General features: G+C 43.3%; 1 protein-coding gene across 1 annotated transcript in view; it reads right to left on the bottom strand.

Annotated features, from left to right (window-relative positions):
• Window positions 1-1,526: 1,526 nt before the first annotated feature.
• Window positions 1,527-19,684, bottom strand: part of zswim5 (zinc finger, SWIM-type containing 5) — a 62,356-nt gene continuing 44,198 nt past the window's right edge. The window contains exons 2-16 of the mRNA XM_028593593.1: window positions 19,195-19,382; window positions 18,789-18,957; window positions 16,505-16,653; window positions 14,975-15,125; window positions 12,293-12,469; window positions 11,930-12,106; window positions 11,084-11,230; window positions 10,803-10,940; window positions 7,742-7,893; window positions 6,493-6,595; window positions 6,223-6,358; window positions 5,593-5,750; window positions 5,325-5,488; window positions 4,583-4,664; window positions 1,527-3,121 (exon numbers count right to left, since the gene is read on the bottom strand). Coding sequence (XP_028449394.1) covers window positions 2,259-3,121; window positions 4,583-4,664; window positions 5,325-5,488; window positions 5,593-5,750; window positions 6,223-6,358; window positions 6,493-6,595; window positions 7,742-7,893; window positions 10,803-10,940; window positions 11,084-11,230; window positions 11,930-12,106; window positions 12,293-12,469; window positions 14,975-15,125; window positions 16,505-16,653; window positions 18,789-18,957; window positions 19,195-19,382 — 2,954 coding nt within the window. The 3' untranslated portion in view covers window positions 1,527-2,258. The remainder of the gene's footprint in view (window positions 3,122-4,582; window positions 4,665-5,324; window positions 5,489-5,592; window positions 5,751-6,222; window positions 6,359-6,492; window positions 6,596-7,741; window positions 7,894-10,802; window positions 10,941-11,083; window positions 11,231-11,929; window positions 12,107-12,292; window positions 12,470-14,974; window positions 15,126-16,504; window positions 16,654-18,788; window positions 18,958-19,194; window positions 19,383-19,684) is intronic.

The raw sequence follows: 19,684 nt of genomic DNA, 5'->3' as shown, positions 1-19,684 counted from the left end.
GACCCTTTTCCATCACAAGAGACCAGGGAACTGGAGGAATCTAAAAATTCAGGATCAACTAAGCATGTTCTGTGCTTTAGCCATAATGGGGACTTAGTGTGATTACGGCAATTACTGTATTTAAAAAAATTTATAAAAAACATCTTAGATTTTAGCCGTTTTCTTTTTTGTTTTAGTTTATCCAAACAATACTAAAACCACAGTACAAAGTTGCTATGGCTAACGTGTTAGCAAACAGTTTACACATATAGCAGAGATGGAGCAACATTAGCATTCTTTTGCGGTCGTGGTTTTGGCCGCCTAACAAATGTAAGTCTACTATTTTAGCTCTATTTTGGTCTCCACTGACTTTGTAGCAACTAAATGCTACACTATGTCCACCAGCTAGCTGCTAACTTTGTCTACCGTTTGGTTCGAGGCAGCCGGTGTTAGCTTCTTTGCTGGGTTTGTAGGCCGGGCAAATCTAAACAATTAGCTAAATGACGCTAAAAAGCTTTGTGACGTTGAGGGGAACGGCGGAGTTGGGTGATAAGTCTCTGTGGGGTTGTTACTTTAAAACAACCTTCTCACATTACACAGTATGAACTGATCTTTTGTTAACATAACAATTTTAATTAGTGCAGTGGTAAAAGCCTAGTTCTACTATAAATTCATTAAAAATATATCTTGGTAGGCTTTTCAATTCTAGCTATACAAGGCATAGCCTGTACCTTGTTAGCAATCCAATATTATTTAATTGTTTAGCACATATTACCTCTTGTTGCTACATTAATATAAATTCTGTCTGTTTTACTTAAATAGTGCTTGTTTGATCAACCAGCAATGGTAGGTACTGCACAGGCCACCCCAAGAACTCATAGCAATTGGTAAAAAAAGTACTACGTGGGTTGCTGGGGCTTTAGGGGTAGGAACTATGACCAAAAGAACCAACATTCCAACCAGATTTCTGATCTTATAATGGGGTAATGCTCTTGGTTCATGAAAACGTTCCAGGAAATAAACTCTTACCAGAGTTCTGGCAAAAGTTATTGAGATGGAAAAGGGACTTAAGCTACAGGCAGAGTTGACAACTAACAATCACTGAAATCAACAAGGTCCCAATATGTTCTCAAGCTTCCAAACAGAATAAAAAGGTGGTGAAATAAACGTCGCTAGGTGATAAAAAACAAAATAAAGCACAGACTTATATTGCTTATTGACTAAATCTTGATCTAGCGAGTGAAAGGGGACCATTGGAGTCCTATAGATTTTAGAAGGTTTTGGCCATAAATAGCTGTACAGCAGTGCAGTGGTAGCTAGCTCTAAAGATGGGAATACTGTGACCCCATCATTCATCACAGTTGTGTATTGTCACTGTTAATAAGCTTATAGGAGGACATACAAGGTAAACTGTATATATATATGTGCATGTGGAGCCTCAACTACTCTACCTTAGCTAGAACAGCCTGAATAATGTTACTCTCAGGCTTCTGGATTTGAAAACGTGCACTCTGTGAAGCAACATGGTTCTTCCTCTGAAGATATTCTTAAGGAAAAGTACTGACCAGCAGGTGAAGAGGGTAGGCGCAAGTCTAGAGTGGCTTTTAGTCAGGTTTATAAAGTTGTTGGTACTGATATCTTCTACAGAGAGACCGCATGTGCCCCCTCTACTATAACATGTCCTGAATGAAACAAGGGGGCCATTTCTGATAGAGAAGTTAAAGCTGACAAATAATACAGTCGAGGTATGACAGTAACACTATGTGTTTTTGACCACAGTGGGGTTTTTCTTTTTCTCTTTTGGAACAACATTTTCCTTCCACTTTGAAAACCACTTCCTCTTCTTCTTCTAAACCCCAGCTGAAAGAGTCTCCTGGCTCAAAGTACCCCATCCAACAAAAATCTTTTGGTTTTCAAATCGTCATGTGCCACTGAAAAACCGAAAAAGAAATCACAATCTTTGAATTTTTCATACTAGATTTAACATTAGTTGGAGGGAGAGAAAAAAAAAAAGCTTTGTTTTTGTTGTTGTTTCTTTACCATTTTGAGCAGTTTCCCTCTTTCGCTATCTCAATGAAGTAGAGCAATGTACTGCGAACACTTCCTGGTTCACATTCAAGAAACAAAACAACAAAACAGGACAAAAACTTAAGACTTAGTTAACAAATGGCTCAACATAAGAAGTTAAAATACAAGGAATCCAAAAAGAAAAACTTAAATAGAAACAAATAAGTGTAACTACTTCCCAAGAAGAGGGTCCCTGTGAGGAAGGGCTAAGGTCAGCCGAATCTCTCCCTGACCAACATCATCAGTTTCTTCTTGCCCTTGTAGATCTGTTTCAGGTTGTCTATAAACTGGGCGAACTGAATATGGCCGTCCTGTGCCAGCAGGAAAGTCTCCCGTGCTTTGCTCAGGAACTCTATGAACTCTCCGTAGTGCCGCGGACTGATGTGCGTCAGTCGAGAGTGCGTGGTGTTGATGTACGCCGAGATCGTGGCGTCCAGGAGCTGCCGCAACGGCGCTTTGTCCGTCGACATTAGCTTCCCAGAGTTCCTTCTCCCGGGAATGCCGGCGAGACCCGGCGCCGTCATGGTGCACCGCCGCAGGATGTCAGACAGCACCGTGGCGCAGTGCACACTCTTCACCACCAGCGGGATAATGGCTGCGAGCTCATTTTTACCCAGGGAGTGGCTGAGCGCGCAGGCCCAGAGCACGTCATTAATGGCTGGGTGTGTGTCCTGGTTGTAAGCCAGGTTAAGGTGGGTCATGGCGAGGGAGGCCAACTTGAAGGACCGCAGCGGGTATCCTCTGTGTTCCATGTACCTCGCGATGGTGAACAGCTGGGAGTAGGTCATACCCGTGGATGCTGCGTCGATGACAATCTGGTAGGCTGTCTCGAAGGCGATGTGGTCCTTCTCGCAGAGCGTCAGAGCTGACAGAGCGCAGTTCTGGGGATCCTTCATGGCGCACTGCAGGGCCAGGGTCCTGGCACAGCTGGCCAGCTCCTCGCGCTGGGGGTAGTCGAGGCTGAGGCGCAGGATGGTGTTATGGGACATGACGGTGGCCGCCACGATGCTGGTGGCCTCGGTCGGTGTGAAGAGGGTGTACCAGCTCTGTAAGATGCTCACCAACGCCCGCAGACCTGAGGAGAAGCAGATTTAACATTTGTTGTGGTCAGAAGGTAAATCTTCTAGTACTGGTATGATTCTACATTTTTTTAAAGCTCTTTTAGGATTGTTTATGAATTTTAGTTCATTTAACTGTTAAAAAAAAGAATCTGGCAAGGAAAGGAGATGATAAACGGGAAGATAGTGTGCTTCATTCTGAAATCGGGAACTTTTACTTTGACAGATTTCAATAGCATTTAAAATCCTTCAGAATGATCTATACAATTATCTGTGGGTAAATGCAGACAAAACTCAAGTTATCTATTATTATCATTACTAAAGAGTATTGGTTCCTTTCCCAGAGTGAGAACTTTGACCATTTGTTCCCGTTTTATGAAGATAAGGAAAACTTTGAAACTAAGGCCTTATGTGTCTCAACTTAAGATCCTCCACGCATTCATTTCATCAGGGTTACACGACTTATACACCAAGTCATCTCTGTACCTTCCACAAGTTGTTCAGAACACTGTTGCTCAGTTGCTTTTTTTTTTTTTTTTTTCCAGGTCCAGTAATACACCCACCTTGGCTTCTATGCTGCTTCTGTGTCTTAAGCTTTCCTTTCAATGTCATTTGGGTTTTTATTTAATCTTACATTACATGTGAGGCAAAGAGGCAATTGGAGGCTCTTCTCTCAAAAGACTCAACATAAATAAATGAGTGCTGTCAAACAATTAAAATATTTAATCGCGATTAATCGCATTGTCATAGTTAACTCGCAATTAATCGCACATTGTTAACTATTCTCAATGTCCCTTGATTTCTTTTTGTCTCATTTTTTTCTCATTTTAATGCTCTTATCAACATGGAAAAGTGGATCAGCTTGCTTTGTGCTTTTGCCGCCTGGCTTTGACGAGGGGGCGGAGAATTCACATCAGCTGTGTGCTTGGCCATCAAGTGGTATTTCAGACTGGACGTGCTGAGATGATAGCTAAGTTCACAACGACAAAACACACGGATCACTTTGGTCTTGTCAATGGAACCATTTGGCAACTTTTTAAAAGTAAACTTTCCTTTCAGAATCTTATTGGCATCCATTTCGGCGCCTCGCGCTCGCCGTCCACTCAAAACGTAACGTTAGCCTACTACTCTTTGGCCGGCTCGCAAGCCCAAATAAGTGTGTGCGGCGTGCCTGTTTTGTTTCCGGTCTAGCTAGATCCGGTGTGGTGTTGTAGTTTTTCTAACGTTACTAGTTGTTGCAACAGCATGTGAAAAAAAACTAGAAAATTTGCTAGGCCAAAAAGAACATTAATCTCGCGATAAAAAAATTGACACTGTTACAATGGGTTTGTGTTAACGCTGTTAATAACACGTTTAACTGACAGCACTAAAAGAAATGTCTCCTCTTACTTAGCTAAAACTGTTTGGACAGCCACAAACTGTAATGATCAGAACTAGGAATCCTGTTTCACTGGTGCACGTTAAAAGGCATCACATACCGACTTCTGTGGCACAGGTTACCAGCCATCGAACCATCTCTCTCCTTCTCCAGTTCAGTGTCGACAGAGTCATCCTCATCACCTGCAAAAGCACACATGCACAACATGATGTTTTTTTGGAGCTACTTTGTACAATGGGAATAAGAACATCCAGATTTTTCTCGGCAGTCAGTCAGTCAGTCAGTTTTTGATGAACTAATTCTAACATATCCGTACATTCAGAAAACAAGTGAACGTGATATGTGTGATTTTCATAATTGGAACAGTTCGCCCCAACACGGCGTGTCTCCAGTGATGACAGATGTATCCAAAAATGTGTTCGTAATTACACACATGACTAATTGTGACCCTTCCATTTTGAGCATTTTATTAGCAGTTTTGCTGACAGGAATCCAGCCAATACTCTAAATACCAGGAGGAAGAGGTGTGTGAAGCCACAGCGACACTGCTGCCTTGACGATCTCAAGAGTTTTTTTTTCCTTCTGTTTACTGTGGAACCAAAAAGGCTTAATTATGTGGTTTCTGCTCATCAACAACGGCAAGACGCTGTGTGATGTTTTCTCTGTTAATTTGTAGTGAGGCTGTGGAGGCCTGCACAAATTACAAGTTCAAGGAAACGGCTGCATGTTTAGACTGGAGACCATTGCTCGATTTTTTTTTGGTGGTGAAATAATTTATGAAAATTGCTGACTCGCCCTCATACCTCGCCTGCTTTCTTCACACTCACACTCACGCGCAGTACCTGCAGCCCTAGCTCCAGTGCCACGTTGAGCAGAGTTATATCAGGCGGGTTGTCAGCGGGTGTGGCTATCTTAAAGGCGTCCTGGGCCAACTTGAAGATTAAGGAAGAGGAGTGGATGTTTTTCTGGATGGCCTCCAGCACCGTCCGCAACCTCAACATGTCACCTGCAAGCAAAAGAAAACAAACACGCGTTGTTGTTAGAAACATCTGAAGGGGACATTTCTCTACTGGGACTCCAGCTATGGGTACGAGGATGTGTTAGCGGTACCTTTAGCAGCAGTGAGCATGGTGGAGGCCAGCTCACACTGCTGGGACTCCAGGTGTCCCAGTGTGAACCAGCGCGGGTATCTACTTGGGACTATGGAGATGCCGTGATGAGGGTGGCCCACGTCCCCGGAGCCTGCTGAGGACTCCAGCACCGGCAGCCTGACAGGAACATACAAACAACGCCGTATTTGTTCACCGTGTCTTTAGTTTTGGTCAAAGTTTAAGGCCAGTTCATATTAAATCTAGGATGAATTTCATTATTGAAATTTGCATTAGAAAAAAAAAAAAAAACATCCATGCTAGTATTTACTCTAAAACATTATAGATACTACAGTGAATGTATTCTATTTTAAAGGTGGCATTTTAACATACCATAATTGATCATAGTACTTGAACTACTAATTAGGACACATTAGTGTAAATACCTAAAACAAATTAACCCATCACCACAAATGATTGACAGCTTCTACAAGCCTGTTCACCAGTTTATTAAGTACACCAAGCTATAACTAATGTCATTCTGTATTATAAAGACTGTTTTGAAGTATATCAGTGAGGATGGACAAAATATTAGAAACAGCTCACAGTGCAATGCGATACAATTCCATAGCAACCAAATGGGGAAACTGACCTCATGGCGCGGAGAGCCAGCTTATATGCCAGGTCTGCGTCATGTGGCAGCAGGGCAGAGAAGAGGTACTTGGCGAAGGTGTGCATGGGAACACTCTCCCTGTGGATGACCTCGCCTAGACCGCTGAATGGCCCAGCTGGACCAAGAGAAAGACAAAATGATGATTTTGTTTATTTTTCTTCTCAACAATGTTAAAGAACATCAAGTACTGGGGCAGAGTACATGAAGATGTCGTTGTTGTTGTTGTTGTTGTTGTTGTTGTTGTTGTACCTTCTAGCAGCTGTATGGCCTGTTTCCGAAGAGTCTGAACCAGGAGGTCATCCAGCTCCAGTTCTTGAAGTTTTGCAACAATCTGCTCCTCATTACGACACACCTTGAACATTTTCACAAAGAAAATTTTACTCTTTAGTGTAGTTTAATTACCTTTTTAAGAGGGGATTTTGAGTTTTAGGTATTAAAAAATGCTGTAGGTAGGATTGTGATCCTACGCCAAAAAATTTGAACATTGACAACTTCTCAGTCCCTCCCCCCTTTCTGCTAAAGCCCAAAACGGTCTCTTAAGCCCCTCCCCCTACAAGGGAGAATGAATGCGTGTGCATGAGCAGTGATTGACACGCAGTTAGACACCCCTCCTGGCCCTGATTGGTGCATCTGAACAGGGAGCGGTGGATTTTTGCAAATCACACTACAGGCTGTAGGTGGTGGCAGAGGAGCCAGATTTTTTATTGAATGACCTGCTTCATGTAGTTCTACTGGAACATAGGGTCAGTTTCAGCAAATATGACAGAAAGTTAGTTTTATAAGTCTTACCTACTGCACCTTTAAGGGACCAGCGGTGAGCTTTAATACCTCAAACTCTGGCATCCGTGTGCAATTACCGTTATGACAGAGACTGATTTTATTTCACCATTAAGAGGTCCTTTTGGAAACTTAACTGGTTTTAAATGCAATTCTTGCTTAAAAGTTAAATTCCTTTGAAATCCTGTGTGCCTTCTTATATTGCTTAACTTTTCGTAATGCCTTTGTGCCTTATGTAAAACACTTTGAATTGCCTTGTTGTTGAAAGGTGAAAATAAACTTACCTTGCCTAAAACATAATATATTTTTGTTGATTCCCATGACATTCAGAAAAGTCTATGGTAGACACGTTAAGCACTCTAAACCATTCACATAAAGAAATGTTCCTTTGATTTATTCCAATTCAAAAACTTAAGTGCTGTGACTGTCGTTTTCAGAAAAACAAAATGCTGTGACCTTTTCTCTATTTGTGCATGGCAATTACCGTCACAGACGTTTAATTATAGTGATTTTCTATCATGGCGACATTATCTACACCAGGCAATTCATACCGCTTGTTTTAATATGCAAAAAAAAAAAAAAAATGTTACCCACTGCAAACAACCTAGCATTACGGTTTTCTCTATGAGGGGGTAAAATCACTTTATTGGATTCTGTTTAAATGTATATATTATAACTACAAATGCATCATGTAAAAGTGTGTTTTTTAGGACTACCGTACCTTATCCTGAGCGTATAGGCCCTCGGGCATTATCCTCTGCTGGCCCATTCCCATCAGAGCCACCTCTAAGGCCAAAGTCAGGTAGGACTCCCCTCCATCAGGACTGCCCCACACTGGTACGTGGTGGTAGACCGGAGGCCGGGGGTCACCTTCTGAGAGGAAGGAAGGAAAGAAAACCATTCAGTGAATCAAGCAAAGATGCATTCAAATCTGAATAGGAATTAACGCCCATTTTACAGACCTTGATAACTGAAGGTAATATGAGGCATACGTTAGTCAAGTAGGTATCTTCATCCTGGTAGTCAAATCTACAATACATGGACGTATCCATCTTTCCACCATGGCTCAGCAAGACTACAATGTCCGCTGATTTGGCTAACTCAGATTGCTAAAGCGTCATATTAGCGTTGTTGCATTTTGGCAATAAACAAGGACTGTTTTTTCCCTCGGTTTCTTACAGTTCAGCCGAATTAGGAAGGGATTGCTTCAGTGCCAAATAAATGGTAACAAAGTACATATAGGCATGTGTATATTGTATTAAGAGAGACTTGGAAAAAAAACCTGAGAAAATGAAACATGTATGGTATGGTCTGTGTACATATAGCTATACAGCTTGTGTAACATTATATAAATACAGCATCCATAGACTGTGATCACTAATCTAAAATGACTGCTACACCCTACACCAGTGCTCGACAGCAATAAGTGAGAACAGATGCGATGAGAGTATCAGCTGTTGATTGGTGCCCATTTATTCTCTCTCTGCTCCCCCACTCCATCATTATGCTTAAATCCCCTCTGAGCAACAGATCCCCTCAATCCTGTTTATTCCACGGATGTGTGTGTGTGTGTGTCTGTGGAAATACAGGAAAAAGGGAAAACTGATTTTATAGGCTTAACCCCAGTGCAAACTTTTTTTTTTTTTTTTTGTCCATTGGCTGTTGATTGATTTGAAATGATCAGACATAAAACTGCATTTGGATTGGTCGACACATAGTCTGGCTCCACCCCTCCTTTTAACAGATGTTCCCAGCTATCTTCCAGAGAGGAATAAAGCACAGTGACCGGGCCCCACACACGCACACGCACACGCACACACACGCGCGCGCAAAATAGTCATACCACTCTTCTCAAATTCCCCAAACAACATAAGACAATCATTCACTGTATCGCCAACACACACTTGCACCGATGAGTGTGCCAGGGGTCAGCATTGTTTGGATTGACAATAGTTCCCTGTAGCTGGGTAACAATAGGAAAACCCAGCCCCTATTCTGCTCTGTCGCAATGGCCACTGGTGGAAAAAAAAAAAAAAAAAAAAAAAGGCCCTGAGCAGGGTGAGAAATGCAAATGGTGATGGATTCTATACATACCACACACACTCACACTCACACACACAACAGGAGTGTGGTCTAAATGAGCTGGGTGTTCCAGCACAATCCATTCAGGCTTTGCTAGTTTATGGCTCTCTACAGCACAATAGGGCCCGGTCCTGATATAAGAACATGGAGTCTGTTGTCTAATGAGTCACTGCTGGTGTGCCCTATCACCTCTGCTCAGGGTTACACTGCATCAGCTGGTGAAGTGTGCAAGGAATTATACCTTGTGTTTGGCAAACAAGCTCGTTGACCCATGAGGTCCGTGGTTGAGTATGTATTTGGCTGAAGTACATGCCAAGGCTTTGGCTTACTCTTTATAGGTTCAGTGAACGGTAAGTTACCTTAGAACCCCGCCAATAGCAGTGGACACACAGAGGGAAAATTATTTTGTTCTTAATATATGCTAATGGGTGGCTATACTTGTGACATTATAAGTCATTGGACATGTCTGAATAATATCTTTACAGTATACATTTAAGTGACTCAGTTCTTGAGCTTGTACAGAACAATGTGAACCTACAACACAGAATATTGTCCATGCCAGAACTTCATGGCCAGCCTTCTATAATCTCCTATTTATAGTTTGTTGGTGCACCAGAACAGGATTACCTCTGCAGAAAATCAGCAAGTAAAAGACACTTTAGTGCTAGTCTCGCATAACCAGACCTATCTCCACACTTTGTTTTAGCGCTGAAGAAAGGTCTGCTTAAACCTATCATAATTCAGCACTAAGTAAAAAAAATAAATAAAAATGCTCTGTTTGTATTTCTTTAAACCACTCACAATTGTCTTGGGTGGCGTGAAGCCCAGGATGCAGCGACGGCGCCCTTGCAAAATAGTGTCGAAAATAAACTTGTTTTGGTGGACCATTTGCACTTAAGCGTGAATTATACTGGCCGCAGCCCAGCTGGCGCACGCAAATGTGACGTCATGGAATCGCCGTGACTGTTTATACCCGCGCTGGTGGTCACGACACTAGTTGCAGTCTTCTCCTGAACAGAGGTGGCGCTAATGAGGAAAGGCTACCGACTTTACTCTTTCTACGGAGTAGATGAAGAAAAAAAAGGTAAACAACAGCAGAACTGGCATCGATGACCTACTTGGTCGGATCAAGCCTTTCATTCGCCATAAAAGAACTCATCTTAACCCAGTAAGTTTACAAGAGAGACTTGCAGTCACTCAGAGTCCTGGCATCACGTTGCCCAGGAGCTCGTTCATGCTTCCTGTTTCCGCTTTGTCGCGCGCCGCAACCTTGGCATGATGGCGCGCGCCAGGTTGGGAACGGCCAGTATAATTCGCGCTTTAGGGAGGTGAGCCCTGGCATTACAATGGTTAAATCCCCACAAAAGAAAATGCCTCACAAAACATTAAGAGACGTATGTCGACTACGTGATACGTCTTTCACTGTTGTTTCACCTAGCGAGAGGGTAACGTGCAGATAGCGTAAGGGGAGGAGAATGTCTACATCTTCTGAGTTAGACTTCTTCAGTGCTAAATGATGCATCAAAACAGGAGTAGTCATGGGGACTGTATTCAGGTTTGTAATGGCAAATAATCAAGCATGTCGGTCTTGTTGCCTTTTAATAAAGTGAACAGAGCCTCAAAACGAGTCTGTTGTGAAGTTTTGTGATTTTTTTATCATGATAAAAAGGAGAAACAGAAGCATATCTCTGTTCTTGTACCTCCGGTATCCATGGTGTTGTCGTCGTCCACGCGGCAGGTTTCGGTGAGCGTGGTGAACAGACAGCCAATCGGATCTAAGGGATGGCCCACCCAACCTTCCAGGTTGGTGGTAGAAGTCACGCCCCTCTGGCGAAGCTCTGAGAGAAGAAGAGAGCGGGAGAGAAAGACAAATGTTAAAATGATCCTGCACTGGCTTTAGAAAATGAACAGCACTATATATATATATATATATATATATATATATATATATGTGTGTGTGTGTGTGTGTGTGTGTGTTTACCTTTCTTTTGGTGCTTGTAGATGTCCATCTGTCTCTGCTGTTGGAGGCGGAGCGTGTTGATGATGGCGACGGCCAATCGCAATGCTTCCCTGGAATAACCGTGGGAACGCAGGGCGTCGACGCGAGCGCATGCAGTCGGGACGTGGTCTGAGTGTGAGATAAGGTGGAGTCAGGACAGCTTAGCGCGCACATGAACTGAGCTAAATGAGATAAACATGCACACGCACACAACATTTTTCTGTTCTCAGTCACAGACGTAGTTCTTTCTTACAAACGCACACACTGTGGGACATGTGGACACTGTGGGAGATGTAGTCAGTAATAGCACAGGCACACACTCACAAACACACACACACACACACACACACACACACACACACACACACACACACACAGTGCAGTCTCAGCAAAACACCCGTGTGTGTCTGATAGCTGGCTTAAGTTGCAGAATCTGACAGATCTTAGCTGGAAGCTGCTTACTGCAGATACTGGCCTCAATATCAACAGAATAAGTCTGTGTGCGTGTGTGTGTGTGTGTGTGTGTGTGTGTGTGTGTGTGTGTGTGTGTGTGTGTGTGTGTGTGTTTCAGTGGAATTAGAGATTAGGTGTATATGGAATGCCACTGCAAATAAAGTTTTTCTATGCGGTTATCCAGAAAGTGTGTGCATCGCTCATTGCTTTTTTTTTAAGCAAATTATTATTATATATTATACACAGAAACTTTTTTATTCGATTAAATATGATGCAGTAGGTAAACGCAATACAATTTCCTGAAAATGAGTAATGAATTACCGCTTTATTGAAGTGTTACCAAAAAAGTCTGTGTGTGTGCGTGCGTGCGCTCACCTAGCCAAAGCGGCAGGCCTTGTGGGTTGAACAGCAGGCTCTCCCCCTCTCTCTGGTAGGATGGAGACATGTAGTAGTCACTGCTGATGATCCTCTGGAGGTGGCTGTCCTGCCAGTGGAGGTCGCAGGCCTCGACAGCCCGGCTAAATACCGACCTCCTCGGCCTAGACAGAGAGTCTGAGAAAAACAACACACAACACACACACACACACAGTCAGTGAAATTGTCACGTTGTCATCTCTCCGAGAGTCACAGCGTATAAGATTAATGTCGGTGTGTGTTCATATTTTGATTACACAGTGTGTGTGTGTGTGTGTGTGTGTGTGTGTGTGTGTGTGTGCGTGCGTGTGTGTTTGCGCTGACCCTGTGCCAGGTTGCTCTGCGGCAGAGCGTTGGTGATGTTTGGAAGCTCGCTGCCGTAGTTGCCGTCCTCCAGCGGGCAGACGTCCATGTCGCCCCATTTCTTTAGCTGCTTCAGCCAGCCGCTCTTCTCCTCGCTCTTGCAGTGGGGATTTAGCACCACGCACACCCACAATGCACCTGGGGAAAGAATGGCGATCAGAGGTCAGGATACAAAAGGAAGCAGAAGTTCTGGAGTACTGTTTAAGGGAACTCAACTGGCCCTGGAAAGTGCTTTCTAAGATACTGAAAGTTTTCCTTTGTGAAAATAGGGGAACAAAAACAACCATATTGTATGACTCCAAATAATATTGGTTGCACCAACAGAGGGGACTTACTGCACTAAAAACACCTGTTCTACATACACAGACCTCGGGCGGGATCAACTGTCAGGTGTCTGCTTCTCTGACGAAAATGATCAGGCAGCAAACCCCGGCCGTCTGGCTGTTATTTCTGTCTGTGTCTGTGTCACGATCCCCGTCGCTCACCCAGGAAGTGTTCTCATTGACCTCCTAAATGCTAAGATTGATTGCAGAGAAACTGAGCAGCTGTATTGATCGGCAGCCTTTGTCATTCACTTTGTGTGTGTGGGGGGGGGTGAGAGAAAGGGAGAGGCTCGAGCAGGAGGAGAAGCTGCTGACTGGGTGACCTAATAGCTTACTGGCTGGTTGAAGGTTAACCAGACAAGTTGACTGCCAATGTGTCCGAGTAACTCACAGGATGGACACGTCTGTCTGACCTACAGTAGTCTCGCACTGCCAGGCCCTCCTCAACAGTACTGCGGAGGAGGGTCTGGCTAGTCCACACAGCATTCCGGGATGGGAGAAAAACGTGCTCTGGTTTAAGCCCGGTTCGGACCAAACATTCGCCACGAGACGAGTTGAAACTTGCAACTTCTTGCAACGAGCCGGTCTGCAGCGTTCTAAAAGCTGCCAGCTCACACCACTGCGACGAGACGAGATGGTGTATCATCTCCATAACAACTCCTCTTTCTACTTCCGTTTTAACTTCGACTTTTAGGCTTTTTTGTAAATGGATATATCATTAGTTTCATCTAAATATGACCGTGGATAACGTTAGTGATAGTGAGATGCTTGCTACAGTTGCATTTCTAGCGATGAACACACGTAACGAAAACACGTTTTCTTTCTCGGATTCACTGCTTTGTTCTAACACCGCTGGGCGCTCCCTCTCTTCAGTCACTCTCTCTCTCGCTTGACCGTATAACGTTACCGTGCCTTCGGGCGGTCGTTGAGGCTCCGTCTAAAACTCTGCCATTTCGACCAGCTGTTTGTAATAAAAAGAAAATGGATTATGGATCATTTTATTTCTACAGTTTATAGCTGACTTTACCAGCCAACTTCTCTATCGGCTGTTAAAACAGGTGACGTCCCTTACGTTCTAAAGCGAGGCTCTGCGACTGAGTCGCAGCGAAACCATCAGCTGGCTTGAGTCGAGCTGAGACGGGCCGGTTCAGAACGCTGCCACTTTTCCCTGCGACGTTCTAAAACGGTTTCGTCTCGTCGCAAATCCTTGGTCTGAACTGGGCATTTCTTTTAAAGTGCTCATATTATGCTAAATTTCAGGTTCATAATTGTATTTAGAGGTTAAATCAGAATAGGTTTACATGGTTTAATTTTCAACAAACACCATATTTTTGTTGTACTGCACATTGCTGCAGCTCCTCTTTTCACCCTGTTTGTTGAGCTCTCTGTTTTAGCTACAGAGTGAGACATCTCACTTCTGTTCCATCTTTGTTGGGAATCGCACATGCACAGTACCTAGGTAAGGACTACTAGCTAGGGCTGTGCAATTAATCGATTTTATCGTAATTGTGATTTTGGCTCCCAATGATCACAAAAACAGAATAATTGAGAAAAACAATTATTTAGTTAGTTTAGTTTTGCAAGTAAACTCTTATTTTCTCGTGTTCGGAATGAAAAAATAGTTTCAATAGGAAAAGTATTAAGGCAAAGTTCAAAGTTGTATGTTTTTTTTACGGTTGATTTATTTAACTTTTTCCACAGTTTTTTAAGTTCAATAATTGCAACATCTTTCCAGGAGTCAACGAGTAATCGTGTTAAATTATCTTGATTTCAATATTCACCGAAAATGTTCCCCTAATCGAGCAGCCCTACTACTAGCCAGTCAGAAGCAGTGTATGAGGGAGTGCCATGCTAGCGGCTAGGCGAGCATTATTACGTGTGTTACAAAGTGACGCACGTTCGTCACGCAAGTAAAGGCTGGACTACAATAGAGCTGTTTGGAGCAGTTTGTGAACAGTGTTTTCTGTTCAGCTTTTTCACTTTGTAAACCTGTAACGTGCACAAAAAAGATAAATAACCTGATAAAGGAAAAAAGTCAAAAAAGCATAATATGAACACTTTAAACCCATCACAATCTTCTTGGACGGTGCTGAGCACCGCACGGAGCCACGGTGCCTCTGCAAAATAGCCTCGGGAAGGAACTTGTTTTGGTGGAACTTGTGTACGATCAAAGGTTGTTTTAGTCGTGCAACGGAAAACTCCGCTAGCTGTCTGGATTTATTCTGCAGAGATGTGAGCAAACTGATATGGCCAACTCATATTAACAAGTAAGTCATTTTGACAGTGTGTTTCTGTGGGACATGTCTCTGACGGTTCTTACCTAGCTCATCCCAGAGCTGCCGACACTTGTCCGTCATGCCCGTGCCCTGCTGTCGCCATAGCGACAGCCGCGGGTCTGCCATGAACTGTTCCGTTATGAGCGTCAGCATTCGGGCACCATTGGAGTCTCGCATTCTTAGCATCTCCCTCACCTGGAAAGACCCGGGAGAATGCAGGCTTACTCACTGTATGTAATGCATAAGACTTTGACCTTCCTCCATCTGGTATTGATGCGCATCCTTGCTCATCAGAATGTATTTCAGGAGAGAAAGAAACACTTTGAATGGATGTGTAATTGTATCCAAAATGCACTGAAGACCCAACCTCTAGAGATTAAACACACAGCTTGGGTTAACATACTTGTCAAGCACTGACTGAGACTACTACTGATGTTTAAGCAATAGTGTGACATTTTGGAAAATATGCTTATTTGCTTTGTTGCCGGAAGTTAAATGAGAAGAAAGATACCACTCTCATGTATGTCTGTTTAGTATAGAGCTGGAGTCAAGGGGGCGGTTGGCTTAGCTTAGCACAAAGACGGTTAATGGTGGAGCTAGCTAGCGGTTATAAAATCTTGAAAATCAACATAACCACTACATAAAAGAGAGTGTTCAGAGTATAATAGGACTTGCAAAACTACATTCAACCATATTCAAAATGTGGCATAGAGTTTGAATAATACAGTTAATAAAATCTCAATGTGCTCTCAGGACCTGTTTGTGCCATTTTCCCAGTGGGACACCATACTTTTACACGGACACAAGAAGTTGAATGGACGCAAGGGGCAGAGCGTTTCAATTCAAATGTCTGTAAATCATTGCATTCTTTGACAGAACCGAAGTACTGGGTTCAATATGAAGAAAAAAAAAAAAAAAAAAAATGGAAAGAAATTCTGACTAAATGATACACAGATATATCCATTTATGTATTTCTTTATTTTTACAGAAAGCCTGTGTTACGAACTGGAGGCGTAGGGTTTGAATTTATCAGGCTGGTATATAGTATCGTGAAAGACAACAGACACTGAGTTGCATTATGGGAAACGTAGGCTTGAGCTTGACCCATACCAGGCACTATAAGTCAGGATATATCAGCGCTGCGTCCATTGTGACCATTCTTTTTCCCAACTGTATGGAGGTGCAATACTAAATCACTGGAGTACCCCTTTAAGAAATGTTCAAACCTCATTGGAGCTCACCATATTTCTTGTTCCAATTAAAGTGTGTAACAAGAACTGTAAAAAAAATAATCTTCTCAAAACAATATCCTATTGAGTTAAAGAATTATTTAACTTTGATTGTTTTCACTAGTGGAGATTCATCCTTATCATATAAACAAAGTATAATACATATATATATATTTTAGTGCAGTTTCTAATTGGTCACTGGTGCTTTGGGATAGGCTGCTGCTGAGCAAAACAATGAAGGGATGACAAATGAACACAGATTTGACTTATTGATGATTATGATAATATGAATCAATACGTAAGTCCCGGCCACATAATGGAGCAGAAGGAAGTGGTGATTTATACCTTGGCGAACATGGAGTTGAGTTGCTTCCCAGAACCATAGTATCCTCCCTGTGACAGAAACTGTTTCACTTGCTCCCGGACTTGATCCTCGTCCAGATGCCAGCAGTTGTCATCGTCGATGCTGGCGCCTGCAGTCGGGTCCGGAGCACCTGGGAATGCAAACGCACGCACATGTGCACACATTAAATGACGGGCACCCACAATGCTACAATGACAGAAACACATTCAGACAGAAAAGAACACAATCGCATGAAAAGCTGAACAAAACTGTACAGAGAAGCGCAATTTGTTTCAACATTAACATCCTTCTCCCCACATCAAAGCTGGTGTAAACAGAGTAAAGTCTGTGTATTCACCCAGTCACTCCATTCCTTCCTGTTCCCAATTCGCACTCGAACAAAAAAAATAAACATACGGTGACCATGGTAAATGGAGTTTACTTTCAGACAGCCACGCAAACACTTTTTTTCCCTTATCTCCATCCTAACATGTCATTCAAGTCGTCCTCAGAACTTATGGGTAGTTAGCAATCCGATCCTAAAAGCAAAAAGTAATTTTAAAAATGACTTTAAATTGAATTGTTACACAGATACTGCTCTCATACCTATTTGTTTTACATTTAACTTACAGTGCACCTACGTCACACTTGAGAAAAGCGGCTCGCTTTATGCTAATAGTGCACAGAGGGAATATAAGGCCAACTTTATTTTTCTTCTGTTCGGCAGTGTGTGTGTGTGTGTGTGTGTGTGTGTGTGTGTGTGTGTGTGTGCGTGCGTGCGTGCGTGCGTGCGTGCGTGCGTGCGTGCGCGTGCGTGCGTGCGTGCGTGCGTGTGTGTGTGTCTCTGAGTAACACTACGGGGAAATGTGAATATGCCCAGAAAGGGGAATGCTGCTTTGATCTAGCAGGAAGCGAGCTGAGGAAAGCCCAGAGATGTGTTTCCAACTGGCTCGGAGTACGCAACAGCAAACTGCAACTTTCCCCCCATCAAAGAACGCCTCGCTCCTGGATCGACTGAACTTCAACCCCCAGGATCCCCCTTGTCAAACACAGCCAGGAAACACAGCCAGGAAACACAGCGCGGGTCTTCCTGGACAGGAGAGCTGGAGAATGTCAACATTTAGCGAGCAGGATGAAATAAAGCAACAGAAAGAGAGTTTTGTTTGGCGAAAGGATGTGTCTAGTTTGCCGTTTCCCTGATGCAGGTCTGTTGTGGTTCTCCTCTTCTTTTTCATCTCACTACATTCTCCGGTCCTTTCATCTTTCCTCTCCTTTCCGTCTCCCAGAGTGCCATGTGAGTGCTTTTCCTCTTAGTGTCCCTTTTCCTTTGCACACATCTCTCTCTACCTTCCCCTGCATTCATTTCATCATTCTGCCTTCTTCCACATACTCCTGCCACTGGAAGGAGGTAGTCACTGGAGAGAGGGAACTAAGGAATCAAACGACATATTTGAAGCCTGCCTTGCTGCTTTGCACGAGTAATCAGGGCTCTGACGTATGACAGCCTGTAGACTAGCACGCGGCATGTTTTAAGTCTGTAAGCTTTTAAGTCTGTCCTGTTGCTGTGAAGATATCACTGCAGAGGAAAGGGACTGCACCTCAACAGATTTAACTTTTCAACGATTAAGAGACGAGCTGTGCTCTCCCATTGACTGCATTGCATTAATGACATTAGACAGTCCTTCCACAAAAATGAGTTTTTTTTTGATTGTTGGGGGCAAAAATCCTTGATTATGTAATGGAATATGCGGGATATTTATGCAATTTTATGCGAGGAAATTGTGGGAACTTGCAAAAATTGTGGGAACTTGCAAAAACTGCGGTTTGATGAAAAAGAGAAAAAAAAGGGATTCCACCAAAACCATGCTTTTCGATGAAGTTCACGTCGCGTAATTACGTCACTTCATAATGTTCCCATAGCAACAGGGGAAAATGGCTGCTCTTGTGTGAAGTAAACTCAACATTTTTCAACTTTCTGTTAAGATATATGTGACTTTTTTGCAACGAAAATGCGGGGATTATGAAATCATGAAAGCCCCGCGTATTTTGCGCAGAAATCTGCAATTTATGCGGCGTATTTGAAAAAATGCATACTTTGGCTGATTATGCATTGAATTATGCGATCGCATAATCGCGTTTTTCTGGAGGGACTGATTAGACATCGGTTCTAGATGGATTTGGTGGATAAGTGAGATGTGAATGTTGCTCTAAATATAACAATATTGTGCATTTCTACATTCTAATCAAACGTGAGCTAAAGTTTTGCCACAAAGGTTGCCCTCTCACCATGGACCTGGTTGATCTCAGAGTTGGAGGAGAGGATCTCGTCAGCCAGTTTCTGAGCGGTGGGCAGCACCTCAGTGTGGTGGGCTGTGATCAGGTACTGGACCAGCTTCTGCAGCTGATCTCTGTTCATCTGGAACAACGTCTCTGAGATGGGCAACCGCAGCTTCACCTTTCACACACACACACACACACACACACACACACACACACACACACACACACACACACACACACACACACACACACACACACACACACACACACACACACACACACACACACACACACGTGAGTCAACATGAGTTGGTCTGTGACTTTTTCAGTGTCACTGATCCCAGCAGTATGTGAGTGACATCTGTGAGACTTCTCATTGACATAGATGTATTTTGTACGCTGTGGTGATTACCTGTTCAGGCTTGCGAATGCGGTAAAGAGAGAGCGCCACCACGTGGGCGCAATAGAAAATGTCTCTGTTCCCGCAACCACAGGTGACGGAGGTGATCTTGCATCGGTCGAAGCTGATGGCCACTTTGTGGGTGACCTCCGGCTCTGATGATGTGGCGGGCTCAGTTACGGTGCCACTGAGGTGAAACCCTGCAACGACACAGGGAAGAAGGGAGGATGAGTGAGCTTCAGCATTCAGTGATGGAAAAAAAACACATTAAAAAGCATGTTTTACTAACTATCCGGACTGACATTTTAATGCGTGTCTGATGACAGGTGACAGGTAACTGCCACATTAATGGAAACATCAGAGGTTTTCACTGTTTTTAAAACTACAGTACTTTTGCAAAAGCTAACATCAGAGACAAAGCACACACGTTGTATATCGTTTTCCCAGGTTCCCTAAAGTTAAAGTTGTTTGACATCATCACAATGTGTCCCGTTTCCTTTGT

The sequence above is a fragment of the Perca flavescens genome, chromosome 12, assembly GCF_004354835.1.
Source record: "Perca flavescens isolate YP-PL-M2 chromosome 12, PFLA_1.0, whole genome shotgun sequence".
NCBI lineage: Eukaryota > Metazoa > Chordata > Actinopteri > Perciformes > Percidae > Perca > Perca flavescens.
Note: the sequence above shows the minus strand (reverse complement) of the source record. Positions and strands in the feature narration are given on the sequence as shown.